Genomic DNA, 15,851 nt, shown 5'->3' on the forward strand with positions numbered 1-15,851 from the left:
GTCCGTACAGAAAAAGAGATCGAGGTTTGCAAGATTTGTCTTTGATAGCCGGTTTAGACTCTCGGCTCGCGGCGCGTCTCGTGGCTCGCCTCGAGTGGCCTTGAGCGCATGAGCCCGTCGAGCTAATGATTACACTCTCGCCTCGTGGCTCGGCTCGAGGCTCGTCTCATGGAGCGTAAGCTCGTCGAGCTAATATATTTTAAACACTAACGGCACGGCATAAGGTTTATAATCGAATGACAAGTCGAACGCGAGTGTGAACGCAAGCGCGCGTCCCGCGCGAGCCCCTTTGACTCGTGCCCAAAAAACCGCTCCTCCACGCGAGCCAGGCGAGCGCGAGCCGAGCCGCGAGACGAGTCACGAGCCTACCGTTCACACTCGCGTCTCGTGGCGCGGCTCGCGGTTCGTCTCGTGGCTCGCGCGAGAGTCTACGGGCTGAAACAATGCCACATACGGGCTGAAACATGCCACATACGGGCTGAAACATGCCACTAACGGTGCACACTACAAGTCTAAACCGAGTATGACGTGTGTCATTTTCTATGTATTTGTGTCGTCATTACAGATTGGATTTTGTATGTAAGTGTGTGAGAAGTGTGACTGTGTGCACCTTTCCCCCCGCGAAAAATGGCAGAAAGATTATTTGTACGGTGAGATATCGCTTGGGCCCCTCCCTTCCGATGTGTCGGAATCCGGTGTTGCTCGAAGCATGCAGGTATACTTGCTTTAATATATAATACTACGATACTACTCTTTGGTGTAAATGGTTTATAAAGGTCTAAAAATGCATGCGCCGTGTAACCACAAGGGACTCGTTTTGCGTTGGAGATGGAAATCTTAAAGCCGTAGACAGCGACCTTGGTGCGGAGCGTCGCGCGCAAGTCGCGCGTATCGTGTGTAAGGTGGTTGCCGTACGTGCGTTAAGGACGCAGCTATAAGTGAGAGCGAGAAAGAGATATTTTAACTGCACCAAGGTCACGGTGCGGTGCGGTAGTCTGTTACGGCTTTACTCTAAAACTTAGAACGTAAAAATAATATTCTTGTAATAGCTCAATCTACCAAAACGTTTACAATAGGTAAATCAGGAACAAAATAAAGAAAGACCAGTTACTTCCAGTTGTTTTTAATGAATTGTATTATCTGATGTAAGCCTTCTTTCCCACTGGTACCATCAAGAAATTCGGTTTCAAGAAATACATGGCCTTCTTTTATGAAAAGTTTTAAAAATGCATGTACTAACTGTTGTTCTTCTAAGTCTGCTCCTGTGTTTTCCAGGAATTGTGTTGTTTTAACATCATCAATATTACTTGAACATGAATTTTCAAGCATGATAGGTTTTTCTTTCGAATTATTATTCTCCAAAATAGGTGTCTCTGCCTCTTGTTGGAACTCTTGTTTTATTTTTTTTGCGTCATTTGCTTCTTTTCTTTGAAGCATTCGCCTTTTTCGTCTTTGATTACTCCATGTGTTTTCAGTAGCAGTTATATCTAGAAATATACAACTTCCTTTTTTATTAAGGATATTGTTGGATATTTTTAGCCCCACCAGAAGGGATTTAAGTTTATTAAAAGCAATATCAACATTACTTATACTCTCTGATAATTCTGGTAACTGATATACTGTGTTAGCAATCTTTTTCCGAGGCTTATCCCTTGGAGGAACTGAAAAATCAAAACCATTTCCACTATTAAAAAAAGAGTAGCTGCTGGACACATATTATCTTATAATACTCTAAGTTTGAGATTACTGTGAATTACATATCAAATGAAGGTTCCTAATTTCATGCCATTTAAGGTAAAAACAAATAAAATGATTACCTAATTTGTAAATATCATAGTCTTGATATGTCCATGCTAAACCCCATCTTGTCACTCTGCCTTGGCAGAATTCTGTGCTAGTATACTTAATACCATCTACTTTCAGATCTTCAGATAATTCATTTAAAGTAAATTTATGTCCTACCATTGTAGTGAATAATCTGTAACAGAAATAAGAATAACTGAGCTAAGGTTTTTCAAATTAATGAGCAATGTTAAAACTGTATGAAGCAAGATATACAATGGGTAAAACAATTGATACTTACATGACTTTATTTTTGTGGGTCTTGCTTTCTTGTATCATTTTTCTACAAAATTCTAATTCTCCTCCCTCTGTGATCAACTCATGTGGGGATCCAGTAAATCCATTCTTTGGAGGTGGCCTAAAGCAGACAAGATAAAATGTTCATACATTTTTAAAGGTGTTATATTTAAGGGTGCCAAACATGGGCACTAACTGAAAGATTAAGTAACAAAATTAAAGTATGCCAAAATAGTATAGAGAGAAGTGTAATTGGAGTAAAAAGAAAAGATAAAATAGAACTAAACAAAATTAAAGGTATAACCAAATTCAAAGATGCAAACAAAATATGTAAAACGCTAAAATGGAAGTGGGCAGGACATATGATAAGAGAAAAAACTGATAAATGGACCAGGAAGATAACAGAATGGTACCCAAGAGGATGTGAAAGGAACCAGGGTGGCCAATGGAAATGCTGGGAAGATGATCCCAAAAAAGTGGCCGGCCCAGGATGGATTATACTTGCAAGAGATAGGGAGAAATGGCAATCTTTAGAGGAGGCCTTTGTCGAAAGACATGCTGTTGCTACAAAACCCAATCGTCGGAAATAAATTAGTAATATTGTTAGTGTAGAACAGCAATAAAGGCTTATTTATTTATTTATTTAAAGGTGTTATCAAATTACTAACAGAAAAATACATATGTAACAAACCTGGCAGTACTGCGAGATTCCAAGAGCTCTTGAATGTTACTGTAGAAAGGAGGGTTGCACATACTGAAGTCAAACTCTGGTCCACTTCCTTCAGTAAATAGGTAATCTATTATTGATGAAGTCTTGTTTAATTTTACTAAAAAAATAAGGTTTACAAATTATAAATAGTCTTTAGTCAAATCATAGATTTATTATGAAATCTTATGGCATGCTATCACTTACGTTGAATAAAATCCTGGAAATTATTTTTTTGGACATTCTCTAAAGCCTTAACAAGGCTTTCCTCATCGTTTTCTGTTCCTAACATGGTCCATTTATTCTTCGCCGTTGCCAGAAGTGGATAAATAGCACAGGCTCCAGTACCTAAACAAAGAGAAAAAGTAAAAATGAGCAGGTTATTTGAAGGACTAATAAAATAAATACAATAATTCCGTACACGGCGGGAAGAAGTTGATATCTGGCGGGAAAAAATTGAAGAAATTTGAACCTTCTGAAATCTTATTTTAAGTTCAAATTTCTTCGGTAAAATATGTCGAGTTATCAACTTGTCCCACCGTGTATGGAATTAACCATACCTATGTCCAAGCCTTTAACATGTTCAGTCCTTTTGATAGCCTTCATGAGATCCTCTATCCACAGCAGATAGTTGAGTCGTAAAGGCAGTGTGGGCACTAATCTGTCTTCAGGTATTTTAACATCTAGATTGAAATCTGATTTCAGGAGACACCTTGTCAACACTCTTAAGGCATGTGGATCTTTAAAATCGAGTGTTACTTTTCCTGATACATCCTGAAATCAAAGGGAATCGCTTAAAGAACAAGTACAAAAAATGTGTAATGAGTGAGCAAGTAAAACTTAATTTACATACCCTTTTACAAATGTTGGAAAATTCTGAGAAGTCTTTTGACAGCTTAGCGAAATCCGGAGGATTTTTATAAATATTTTGAGGATGCATGTATTTATTCATAGCCATAATTATGCTGCATAAAAAACCTTTTAGTTCAGAAATTCTCCGTTGCTTTTAACCTAAAAACAAAAACACAAAACAAAATTAAGTGTAAATGTCATTGTCAAATTTGGGTTGTGCTATTTGAGTACTGGTTTTAAACACATAAAAAGTGACACAGGAAATACCTCTTCTAACCATAGACAATAAAGTTTAAGTGTTTATCACAATGTTGCCATGTTTCCACCAAAACACTGAAATATGAAACCTATGGAAGTGAAACGTCAACGAATAATGCGTGCCACTGTGACGTCATCTTAGAACTAAACATGGCGGTTTTAGTGCTGCCCAGAAGATTTTTACTGTTACTAGGTTTTATCGATACATCGATACCTTTTTAACGTTCTCGGCTCATTTTATTTAAAATACTAAGTATGTATTATTTGTGGAGTTTATGTTTTAATAGGAAGTAAGTAAATAAATAAAAATTCTTTATTAGTATATTGTTATGTGAAAAGATACTTTGATTTAGTAAGATGTGTGGAGTCTAGGACAATTTCGTGCTTCAAATTTGACAGGTAAACGAGATGACGCTGTACTACTCAATACATATTGCGATTTTTGCGGTAACACTGATTTTCAAAAGTTGACGTTTGACAACTTAGTGACCGCAAAACACATGGCGCAATACAGCGCCATCTATTTTGGATGTCAGAATAAGTGTACGTGTTTTTCTTGGACTTTACCTCTCTATTACAATCAATTTTGTTGTGTTGCTAACCCTGAAGTCTGTAACACACTACCGCACTGCACCTCGACCTTGGTGCGCCGTATCTATAAGTGAGAGCGATACAAAATTCAAGCTTATTAAGCGACGGGTGAAAAAAACAAAACACCTTCAGAACATTTTTTTATTACAAAAATAAGGAATGACTTCCGCTCTTCAACTTCTTCAACATTTATTCAGCAAATAGGCCACAAGGGCATTTTTATACGTCAAAATAATAACAATACATTAACCATTTTATAAATTACAACTATATGTATATGGTCTCTTAATGTCGAATTATATAAAAAAACTATAATAATGATATAAAAAAGCCCGCAGGGCAGCTTGTGGAGTAACGACCCCACGGACCCGAGTGCTCCCGAGAGTCGGTCAGGGTCTCCATCTCCAGCTCTTTCTTTTTATGTTCATTTCTTGGTAAGCTATAAAAATGATTTAATTATTAAATTAAGATAATTTAGTTGGTTTGAAGCGGGGTAGCATGATAAAATAAGAAAATATAAATAGGCAATCATAATATATCGATATCAAAGTCGATAAATAAAGTACAACCCTAGCTGAAATGTTTACATTATTTAGGCGTAAAAATATAGTTAAATAAATCCAATCACTTCATGATCTATAACTGCACAGAAGAACCTTGCTATTTATAATGTGAAACATCCTTAAATTTCCCAGGAACATTAACAATAACCAATATTTTTCATGTAAATTATAGCGTACCTGTGTATGGTTAAAGATGGCTGATTTGGTGGTTTTCTTATGCCGCACCCTAATACACTACACACTGGCATATTCGCGACGTAATTATTCACATTTGGCTTCAATTATTTTCAATCACAAGCAAAATATTGAAAGATAATTAATAATTTTAATTTTCACCATGACTTTTTGACAGGACAAGTACCTGCTGAACTGACAGACAATGACATTTGCGTGACTAAACATGGCGGATTTTCGGCCGCATTAGGTATTTACGTATTTTCATGGAACACTTTATGTCCGTACTGAAATACTGTCACCTTTTTTTGCTATGGGTTACAGTGCTGAGTAAAAACGAGATAGATATATATTTATGTGTGTGCCGTCAAAATGGGTGCTATTTCTATAAGCAATTGTACGTATAGAACAATATGTCTTGTCCCTATTATATAGGTCTATGCACCAAAATGATGAAGTTTCATTCTTTTCATTCATTCACATCACTTAATTAGGAATTTCATTCGTTCTTACTTCCTCTCATTCTCATTTGGCGTCGAGTTGAGTGACTATATAGGCGAAGACGCGGTTAACATTTTAACTAAGAATTATTGTAATTTTTATTTCTTGATAACTATTATTTAATCTTTCACAAAGTACTAAAAATGGTGGACAGGATTGATATGGCTTTGGACGACATCATAAAAGCAAGTAAAGGAGGAAGTAGAAGAGGCGGAGGTGGCGCAGGCAGAAAGTTTGATACTAACAAAAGACCTGGCCGTGGAGGCGGCGGAGCTGGTGGTGGATTCCGCAATGGTCGCTCCGGTGGCGTATTGCGTGGAAGAAATCGTGGCGGTGTTTCCAAACCAACAAATTACACAAGGGTAAATCGAATAACCTAAGATTGTTCAATTTCAAAATGGCCGACCGTCATGACGCATTTTGCTGACGGTGAATGGAGTGAAATTGTAGAACTGCGAAATGTAGTTATGCCATATTGATACCAAATGTTTCCTTGTTCGAGGATTACTGATGTTACTAATGTTTTCAAATAATTAAAATCCTATTATTGTCCATATAGTTCTTGGGATATCATCCTAGGAACATGGAAAGTAATCGTTTATTACCACCTTTTGTTGTACATCGATGGTTGGGGCGTATAGTCCAGCTGTTAAAGGACTGAAAGACTTTGTTGATGGTGTCCCTGTACTACATTCATGTAATTTTACTTCAACGATTTCGCAATTCTATGGAGATGCAAGGAATGGTCGCAAAATGAAGGTGTGGAGATGTTGCTGTGTTATTTGCATTCTCCGTGGCACAAGCTGTGGGCGCTGGATATGGAAGAAGGCACTTATATCGAGTGAAAACTCGATGTAATTCTACTTATCTTCATGAAGTTGCCTCAGACTCCCCATGGACATTGTGAAGCTGACACTAGTGCTGTGTATCAGTGATTGAAAACATCTTTAAGAGACTATTTTCTCAAAATTGATGTATATAGTTTCACTGTTTATATCAGTAATGATATGTATTTTTGAATTGTAAAATCATCATTTAAATTTCATTTTCATAGTCCAACTATGCCATCAACTGTAAATGTTTTTTTGGTTGCCATGTATTTTGAGTGTGCACATACTCAAAGACGCATTGAGTGGCCAGTTGGCATGCTCTATAAGGACGACATTTCAGGGTGATGTTAACAGCACATGGAAACATGATATGTTTTCGGACTTTGGCGAGAGGAAGATGCAAAGAAGCGGACCCATCACTATGGGCCCCACAAAGCTCATGGTCTCCAATTTGGACTTTGGAGTTTCTGATTCAGATATTCAAGAGCTATTTTCTGAATTTGGCATTTTGAAAAGTGCCGCTGTACATTATGACAGATCTGGAAGGTCCTTAGGTAAGAATAATTACTTTTAAAATTTCTATTATGGTTTGGTTTTCCTGTGTGTTCTTCTTTTCTTAAGTACTGAAATATAAGTACTTCAACTCCTTATCCTTTCTAGATACTTGCATCATTTGAAATTTAATTTCTTTTAATGTATAAAGAAAGATGATTTATTTTATATTTATCTTTGTAAAGCTATTGTTTTTGTACTAATAATGAAAACTTCTTTGTTTTAGGGACTGCTGATGTTGTGTTTGAAAGGAGAGCTGATGCTTTAAAAGCCATGAAACAATATAATGGAGTACCTCTAGATGGCCGCGCTATGAATATCCAGTTAGCCACTTCAGAAATAAGCACCTTCAGAACTGAAGAAAGAGGAGGAGGTCGCCTTGGTGGTGGTGGCGGCGGCGGAGGTCCTGTCAGGAGAAATTCTAACAGAGGTACACTTTATTTAAGTGTTATCTACAACACTCATGACTCATGGCACATTCACACAGCCAATAACCATCATAATTAGGACTGACATTGTATCAAACTTGACATCTAAAAAAAACTTGAAAGTAAAAGTAAGGATACCAAGAGCTTAGACTGATCATTAATTCTTTTGTTTCAAGTGGGAGGTGCTGGCAGAACTCCAGGTGGTGGTGGTGGCGCGCCACGAGGCGGCGCCCGACGTGGCCGCGGTGCTGGCGCTGGCCGGGGCCGCCGCCCTGTCCCCACGGCAGAACAACTTGACGCCGAATTAGATGCCTATGTCAAAGAAATTAAGTAAATAATTGTTAGAAAAATAGTGCAGTGAAATGGACACTTTGTTTATATATTAAGGAAAATTAACACTGTCAGTGTTGAATTTATTGATGAAATGAGATGGAAAAAATGTTTAGTTATAATAATATTACATATTACTATACTAGTTACAGTAGAGTATGATATTTTTGATGACATCAGTTGAAATTGTGGTTTAGACAGACAGTTTTCCAGCAGAACGAAATTTTCAATAAAAGAATTTTGATAATATGGACATATGCCTAGTATTCTTCAATCATGCTTTTTGACACCTTTATCAGAAGTACTGTATAGACCTTGACACCTTTTTAAGTGTGCACCAACTTCGCAGTGACAATGTATGGGCTTACGTAAAACTTTGTGGGTGACTTCATGATTGGTGTGTAGTCATATTTTGTACCTAAGACTATCTTTAATTATATGTATATGAAATAAAAATCCCTATAGAAATATGTTACCGTTTATACAGACCAGATTTTGAGTCAAAATGTAGAAAATGTGCAATGTTGCCTTATACCTCGCGCGTCTAATGATGATCCCTGTCAACTGTCATAAGTTAATTTTTATATGGAGCAGCTGTCATAAAAATGTTTGTAGAATTAATGTATTTAGAAATGTATCATTTTAGTATTCAAAATCGGTAAAAACATTTCAAGCCTATCCAATAGCGACTTGGAGGAACTGTCATAGAGATCATCATTCGACGCGTGAAGCGTGAAGTATAGTAGTCTGGCCTATAGCCGCGAAAATCGAAGTTCGCAAATTGCGGGCATATTTCTCTGTCACTCTAATTACGCCTTCATTGGAGTAAAAGAGAAAGATCCCCGCAATTTGCGAATTTCGGTTTTCGCGGTAGCGCCTCTGACCACACTTAAGTAGTTAGTGCCCACTGCCCAGTGCTACCGAAGTTATGGTGTTCCTATGTATGCATTATCAAATTATCACCACCAAGTTAGTGCAAACTTGCAGCGGTTGTCTGGGTCGCTTTTTTTCGTCTACAAAAAAGCTCTCGTTAGGTATCCAGGCGTCCAACCAAGGTCATGGCTTGTTCAAGGTCACCCTGGCTTTTCAATGGTTTAACAGCACGACTGCGCTTGCCTGGGCTATAACCGCGAAAATCCAATTTCGCAAATTGCGGGCATTTTTCTCTGTCACTCTAATTACGCCTTCATTGGAGTAAAAGAGAAAGATCCCCGCAATTTGCGAATTTCGGGATTTGCGGTAGGCCCTCTGGTTCGCAACAAGTAAGTAACGGTTTACACCGATGATGTCTGGCCGCAGTTGCCAACGCGTGCAAGGAGGTGTTGTTTAGTGTAGTAAATAAAGGTAGTGGACCCCGCAGTAATTCCTCAGCCAGAAAAAACTTTACAGTATGATAAAGTATCAATAAATAAAAAGTATTGTATAAATTTCCAAAGAATAATAATAATAGAATTAAAGTAAATACCTAAAGTCTTAAATCGTTAATATCTTTTTACGGAAAAATGCTCCGTTCAAACTTTCTTCACCAGACATATTCATGTAACGTATTCCAACAATATATGAAATATCAAAAAAATATCCCAGCAGAAATACCAGTATTAATAAAATAAAAATTTTTGGCGTGTCTTGGACCGGAAAATTGCTCAGTCTAATTTTTTCACTGGAATGCCATTTTATTGCCGTTTTATACCTACAAAATGAAAATCTAAAAATTTTCCACTCTCAGTTTTTAATAGTTCTATAATACATACATTTCGATACGCATTTTTTTTTGGATTTTTTACCCACTGCGCCAAATTATATTCTAAGATCATATAAGAAGAAAAAAATGACCGCAATTTTCCGATGAAAATGAGCGTCAAAAAAAGGAAGTATAAAAAAATATTCTCATGTTTGACAAAACTTTTAGATTTTTTTCTAGTATCACATACTGATACAAATAACTTATTTTGTAAAATAATTTTGGACTGAGGAATTACTCGGTTCAATATATAATCAGATTTGTGTTTTTACCTAACTTAGGAGGGTTTTTTTTTTGGATATTTATAATGTTAGTCTCGGCTCATTCTATACAATAACCAAGCTAAATTTCATCGACTGAGAAATTAATGCATGGGTCTCCATACAACAACTTGCTTCATTTACTACATTAGTTGGTGGGTCATACGAAAATTTTATGCCAACCGTCTACTATACGGTTGGAAACTACAGCTTGGCAAAAAAGAGTAGAAATTAAAAAGTGGCAGCACTGTAGTGTCGAGTTTTTCTATATAAATTGGTTTGAAAGAGACGACACTACAGTGTTGCCACTTTTTAATTTACTCTTTTTTTTGCCAAGCTGTACCTGTAGTCGCAGAGGTTGGAAACCTTGTTGCCGACCGTGTAGCAGCGCTTTACACAACTCCATAATAAAATTCGGCCGCGGCCACAGAATATAAACTTATTCTTGACCTTAATGCGTACGGCCAAGGTCATTTATTTGATTTGTGTAAAGGCGCCTTAAATAGTTCCCCGGGTGAACTGTCAAAAATAATACTTACATTGCGTTTTGAAACCAAAATCACTGCAGTGGAATTTCCGAAATATTGCGATACTATAAAATTTAAGTAAAACCTAAATCAGGAAGTATTAAGTGTAAAATTTTAATTAATTTTATACGAGACTGATCCGACTTTATAATTTGGTATTTTAATTTGATTTATTTATACTAACACAAAATAGTATAATTAACATGAGGTTTTTGAACATTGCTTATATTTGACATTCGTTTCGTTTTCGTTCGGGTAATTTCCCCTCTTGAAATAAAATAAATGTTAATGTATTTTACTGTAGTAGTACCGTGTTTAATCGTAATTTTATCCGTTTTGTCGCTTCATATCTGTGTGTGCAGCGGTATAGGCGCAAAGTATTAATAAAAAAATTACGTTGTACTTGTAATCAAACACTTCGTACAACATGAGTCTCTCAGGTAAACATATAGTTGCTAGTTAATATAGTTATTATACAATTTATTGTAGTGAAAATCGTTTAAGAAATAACTATTATACTAGATCCATCAGACGATGAGTCCAGCAGCGATGAGAGTTCCGTTCCGGCAAAGCGCCCTAGAGCGGATACGTACGGCGCATCTTCTACAACTTCTCAGGGGTCAAGTCAGTAAATTATATTACCTACTGAACATATCCTAAATCCTAATATCAGTACTTGCAATCAACCTAAGTAAAGATACATGTTAGTAGAAAAAGTAGATAATCATAAAATTATTAACCTGTTCATTCCGTAGTGTAAATGATTGCCAAGTTGATTATGATATCTGATACATATATAAAAACATAACATAAGTAAATTGCAATTTTTTTTATTTATTCACATATTCTCCCAGTTCTTCAAGAATCTGATGATGAGCCAGCTGATGAGCCACGCACAGCCACTGGGACAACCAAACCCAACAGTTCAAATAAGAGCCTGAGCTATATAGAACAAAGTCCTCACAATGACATTAGGCTGAGCCGCAGCAGTGTCAGTGAAAACTGTTCTTCTCCAAGTGACCATTATGATGATTACCGAACCAGTTTTGATGAGGAACCTGAGGATGGCTCAGGCCGAGCTAGTTTCCAAGACAATGACAATGTTACTAAAAAGTCAAACTCATCTAATGTATCCCCCAATTCTAAGGGAGGGTTTTCTGACAAAATCAAACACATGATGAGTAATATGGGATATAAATCAGGAAAGGGTTTGGGTAAGTTTGAGCATGGACGCACAGAACCTGTGGAAGCATCCACTCAGAAAGGCAGGAGAGGCTTGGGACTAAAGTCATCTACTGTGGGCACTGTCCCACGAAATTTTAAATGGTCACCAGATGATGCAAAACCTGAAGCAAAAGAAAAAGTGGTAAGTTAACTTCTTAGTTCTTTTCTATTAACTTATTTTTATTATAAAAAGATAAATTGGGATTGTGTAAAGCTAATTATGGCTAAAAAAATGGAGGAGGCTTTTACTCTTAGAGGGGCCACATAACCAAGACAAGGATAGAGTTAAAAGTTGTAAACTAAAAATACATTGTTAAGTGGAAAATAAAGTTGTAATAATAAAGCTAATTATTTTAATTAAAACAAAGTACATAATTATTTTTCAAGCTATGGATGCCTCCAGGAGCAGAACCATTATCTGGTGATTTATTGGAAGAATGGCTTCGGAAAGGTCCTAAAAAACTGACTATTGAGGATGAAACTGAATTTGTAGATCCCCAAATACTGGCTGGTGTCCTGAATGCAAAGGTATATAATAATTAATGATAACACTATTTTATGTTAATACTGTATTTGTGATAACCTTCTCAAATTAAATTAAAATTCCACAGACAATCTTTGATACCTTGGATGATGAAGACCTGAGAAATGCAAGGTTTCGCAGCAATCCTTATGAAACAATAGGTTCAGTTATATTTTTGAACAGAGCTGCTGTAAAAATGGCTAACATAGATGCTCTCTTTGACTTCATGTTTACTGAACCTAAGACCCAAACTGGAAAACCAGCTCTTGAAAAGGAATTGTTATATTTTGCTGATGTCTGTGCTGGCCCTGGAGGTTTCTCAGAATATGTTTTGTACAGAAAAGGATGGAAAGCTAAAGGTTAGATGGAATCACTTTTGTTTCTCTTAGGCCGCAGACGCACGCGGCGCGGCGAGCGGGGCGGCGTGCCAGCGAGCGGGGCGGCGTGCCAGCGAGCGGGGCGGCGTGCCAGCGAGCGGGGCGGCGTGCCAGCGAGCGGGGCGGCGTGCCGCCGCCCGCCAAAACAGACAACAAACAGATACTATTCAAGTCTATACATTTTGATCGTGCCGCTCGTAGCTGGGGGGCGAGAGCGGTGATTCGTGGCTCGTTGCGCGCTCGCCTCGCTTTCAACTCATTCGCAAATCGCCAGTGTGTTAGGGCCCTTACTGCTTACTTAATGCACAGACACATAGGATCGGCCGATCAGAGTCTAGTTTGTTTATTATTTATTATCGTTTATTTATCGTCGCTTTTTCTAAATTATATGTTTTTTTGCAGGATTTGGTTTCACTTTAAAAGGTGGTAATGATTTCAAACTGTCAGATTTTCATGCTGGTACACCCGAGACTTTTAATCCATATTATGGTGTGGAAAATGATGGCAATATTTTCAATCCTGAAAATTTAACGGCACTGAAAGACTATGTATTGAAGCAAACAGATGACAAAGGTGTCCACTTTCTTATGGCTGATGGTGTAAGTAACATACACTGAGGCTGAGGGGTGTATACTTAGATCATACTAAACAACTTTTACTATGGAGCCAACCTAGAAAACTCAAAAAAAACTGCTGGCAAATCATATGATATGACAATGATTTCTATGGAACAGCAGATCTTGTTTTCGCGCTTTCGCGGTTGGCTCCATAGTGGTTCATTATGAGTTATGACCTACATATTCACCCGTATGGTCACATATAACAAAAACACCTTGTATACTTTTTTGCATTATGGATATTATTTGTTTCTGAAAATAATAAATATTGAAATAACAACTATACAATTTGGCTAAAATAACAACTATACAACAAACAAGCCGATGGATTTGGTGAAATTATATGGTTGCAGTTGACTATGAAACACTTAAAAAGCGGCCAAGTGCGAGTCGGACTCGCCCATGAAGGGTTCCGTAGGAGCAAGTAACATAATAAAATTGCGGTTTACGATTTATGACGTATGGGTTTGATGAAAAAAAAAATTTTGAGTTTCAGTTCTAAGTATTAGAACCCCCAAAATTTATTGTTTTTAGGGTACCGTACCCAAAGGGTAAAAACAGGACCCTATTACTAAGACTCCGCTGTCCGTCCGTCCGTCCGTCCGTCTGTCACCAGGCTGTATCTCATGAACCGTGATAGCTAGGCAGTTGAAATTTTCACAGATGATGTATTTCTGTTGCCGCTATAACAACAAATACTAAAAAAACCGGCCAAGTGCGAGTCGGACTCGCGTTCCAAGGGTTCCGTATATTACACAATTTTTAACAATCAGTGCCGGATTAAGATATGTTGATGCCCTAAGGATTTCTAGGTGCCCCCTCTCCCTCGGGTCATCAAGATTACATTGATTTTTTGGTAAATTGAGAGAAGTTCATTGCCGCGTTACAGCTGAGAATGGAAATCAGTCACATCATTTTATCACGAAAATTGACAGTGCCGCAGCAGTAATGTTGCAACAGAGTACCTAATGCTGTTGCAGTCGTCACCCGAATGTCACCTTTATCATAGCTTAGAAAGTAATAGAAACGCGAGCGAAGCGAGCGCGGAAATTTTTCGATATAAAAACGCAATATGATAGACAGTTGTAAATTTTTACTTTTAGTATGGAAATCAGTCACATCATTTTATCACGGAAGTTGACAGTACTGCAGCAGTAACGTTGCAACAGAGTAATGTTGCTGCAGTCGCCACCCGAATGTCACCTTTATCATACCTTATAAAGTTATTGAAAACGCGAGCGAAGCGAGCGCGAAAATTTTTCGATATACAAACGCAATTTTACTTTTAGTCCCAACCAGGCGCGAATCCAGGATTTCATACAATGAAGGGATGGGACAGTTTTCTATCAGCCTAGTTTCGCATAGGGCTCGATATTTCTTAGGCTTCGATATTCGAGGTTGTTTTCATGCATAAAATATGTAAGAAAGCAGAGCTTGGAATTGAATTGGCGAAGTGTGAGAAAGGTACTGCCAGGCCTAGCTGCGAAAGAGGAAAGCTTGGATTTGGATCCACGCCCAAGTGTAATTAAGGCAGAAGGCCTCGCATAAGACCTAACGCCGAACCGCAAAAGAGTGGGTTGAAATCGAATCTATGCATGTAATCCCGACTCTTCTACTGCTACCGATTGTTTCCCAAAGAATTACGCGCCATTATTTTTACAAATTAGCTTTTGGACAGCTAAAAAAAATCGTGTGGTAAAAACGATGTGTCTGTCCCTAATTTTAAAATTTGTTCACCTTTTTCAACCTGGCATTTTGGTGCCCCTCCTGAACGTGCTTGTTTTGCTTATTGGTTACAAAGTCTTTATTAATTCAACCATTAAAGTCGACGAGTACAAAAAACTTTAAGCTAACTCTCAATTTAACATTTTTTTAAACATTATTTTTAATTTGACCTTACAATTACTCGTAAGTAGGTAAGACCGTTAAATATTTAAAATGATTATCTTATCAGAAAATTATCACCAATTACTCTAAGAAAACTACTACTCTAAGTAATCCGGCACTGTTAACAATGTATTTTTTATGTGAAACGTGAGTGAAATCTCTTTAAAAAATCCGTAGGGGTCGGATTAAAAACTGTAATTAAGTCCGACTCACGCTTGACTGTACATTTCTAATAGGTTTTCCTGTCATCTATAGGTATAGACCTAATTTATGTATTTTTTTCAAAATTTTAGACCTAGTAGTTTCGGAGATAAGGGGGGGGGAATGGTCATTTTTTGCCTATTTTCTTGAATAACTTCTAAACTGTTGATTCGAAAATTATAAAAAAAAATTATTTGAAATCCTTACAATAAGCTCTTTCATTTGATATGTAACATGATATAGTTTGAAAATTTTTTTTTTCATTTTTTCATTTACCCCCCAAAAGTGGCCCCCATGCTTAAAATTCATTTGTTTACGTTACATGTCCGTATTCGGGTCACAAACTTACATATGTGTACCAAATTTCAACTTGATTGGTCCAGTAGTTCCGGAGAAAATCGGCTGTGACAGACGGACAGACAGACAGACAGACAGACAGACAGACAGACAGACAGACAGACGCACGAGTGATCCTATAAGGGTTCCGTTTTTTCCTTTTGAGGTACGGAACCCTAAAAAAGTACGGAACCCTCGGTGGGCGAGTCCGACTCGCACTTGTCCGGTTTTTTTTTTCTATGTTTGTGTGAAAATCTTAATGTGGTTCACAGAATACATCTACTTACCAAGTTT

The 15,851-nt window shown here is 37.4% G+C and overlaps 3 protein-coding genes across 3 annotated transcripts in view; 2 read left to right on the plus strand and 1 right to left on the minus strand.

Annotated features, from left to right (window-relative positions):
- Window positions 1-1,105: 1,105 nt before the first annotated feature.
- On the minus strand, window positions 1,106-3,820 carry LOC134796119 (U6 small nuclear RNA (adenine-(43)-N(6))-methyltransferase). Its single transcript, XM_063768081.1, has 7 exons — window positions 3,639-3,820; window positions 3,346-3,559; window positions 2,993-3,133; window positions 2,771-2,906; window positions 2,084-2,200; window positions 1,818-1,978; window positions 1,106-1,661 (listed from the first exon to the last, which is right to left on the minus strand). Exons 1-7 carry the CDS (start codon window positions 3,741-3,743, stop codon window positions 1,108-1,110), a joined length of 1,428 nt encoding a protein of 475 aa, XP_063624151.1. The 5' UTR covers window positions 3,744-3,820; the 3' UTR covers window positions 1,106-1,107.
- Window positions 3,821-5,730: 1,910 nt separating this feature from the next.
- Window positions 5,731-8,112, plus strand: LOC134796127 (THO complex subunit 4). The gene is made up of 4 exons (XM_063768095.1): window positions 5,731-6,086; window positions 6,895-7,108; window positions 7,333-7,536; window positions 7,711-8,112. The coding sequence occupies exons 1-4, from the start codon at window positions 5,868-5,870 to the stop codon at window positions 7,866-7,868; spliced, it is 795 nt and encodes a 264-aa protein (XP_063624165.1). The 5' UTR covers window positions 5,731-5,867; the 3' UTR covers window positions 7,869-8,112.
- A 2,529-nt stretch (window positions 8,113-10,641) lies between these two features.
- The window catches only part of LOC134796124 (cap-specific mRNA (nucleoside-2'-O-)-methyltransferase 1), a 32,038-nt gene continuing 26,828 nt past the window's right edge, over window positions 10,642-15,851 (plus strand). Inside the window, exons 1-6 of the mRNA XM_063768090.1 lie at window positions 10,642-10,832; window positions 10,915-11,016; window positions 11,247-11,758; window positions 12,004-12,144; window positions 12,228-12,498; window positions 12,919-13,115. Coding sequence (XP_063624160.1) covers window positions 10,820-10,832; window positions 10,915-11,016; window positions 11,247-11,758; window positions 12,004-12,144; window positions 12,228-12,498; window positions 12,919-13,115 — 1,236 coding nt within the window. The 5' untranslated portion in view covers window positions 10,642-10,819. The remainder of the gene's footprint in view (window positions 10,833-10,914; window positions 11,017-11,246; window positions 11,759-12,003; window positions 12,145-12,227; window positions 12,499-12,918; window positions 13,116-15,851) is intronic.

This window comes from Cydia splendana, chromosome 13 (genome assembly GCF_910591565.1).
Source record: "Cydia splendana chromosome 13, ilCydSple1.2, whole genome shotgun sequence".
NCBI classification, from domain to species: domain Eukaryota; kingdom Metazoa; phylum Arthropoda; class Insecta; order Lepidoptera; family Tortricidae; genus Cydia; species Cydia splendana.

Bases quoted from the DNA above. Each gene is read 5' to 3' on its own strand.
- LOC134796127 (XM_063768095.1), top strand. From the start codon at position 5,868: ATGGTGGACAGGATTGATATGGCTTTGGACGACATCATAAAAGCAAGT. The intron at 6,087-6,894 runs GTAAATCGAATA...ACGACATTTCAG, and splicing joins AACCAACAAATTACACAAGG to GGTGATGTTAACAGCACATG. The intron at 7,109-7,332 runs GTAAGAATAATT...TCTTTGTTTTAG, and splicing joins CAGATCTGGAAGGTCCTTAG to GGACTGCTGATGTTGTGTTT.
- LOC134796119 (XM_063768081.1), bottom strand. From the start codon at position 3,743: ATGGCTATGAATAAATACATGCATCCTCAAAATATTTATAAAAATCCT. The intron at 2,201-2,770 runs GTTTGTTACATA...TGTCTGCTTTAG, and splicing joins GAATCTCGCAGTACTGCCAG to GCCACCTCCAAAGAATGGAT. The intron at 1,979-2,083 runs GTAAGTATCAAT...TTTCTGTTACAG, and splicing joins ACCCACAAAAATAAAGTCAT to ATTATTCACTACAATGGTAG.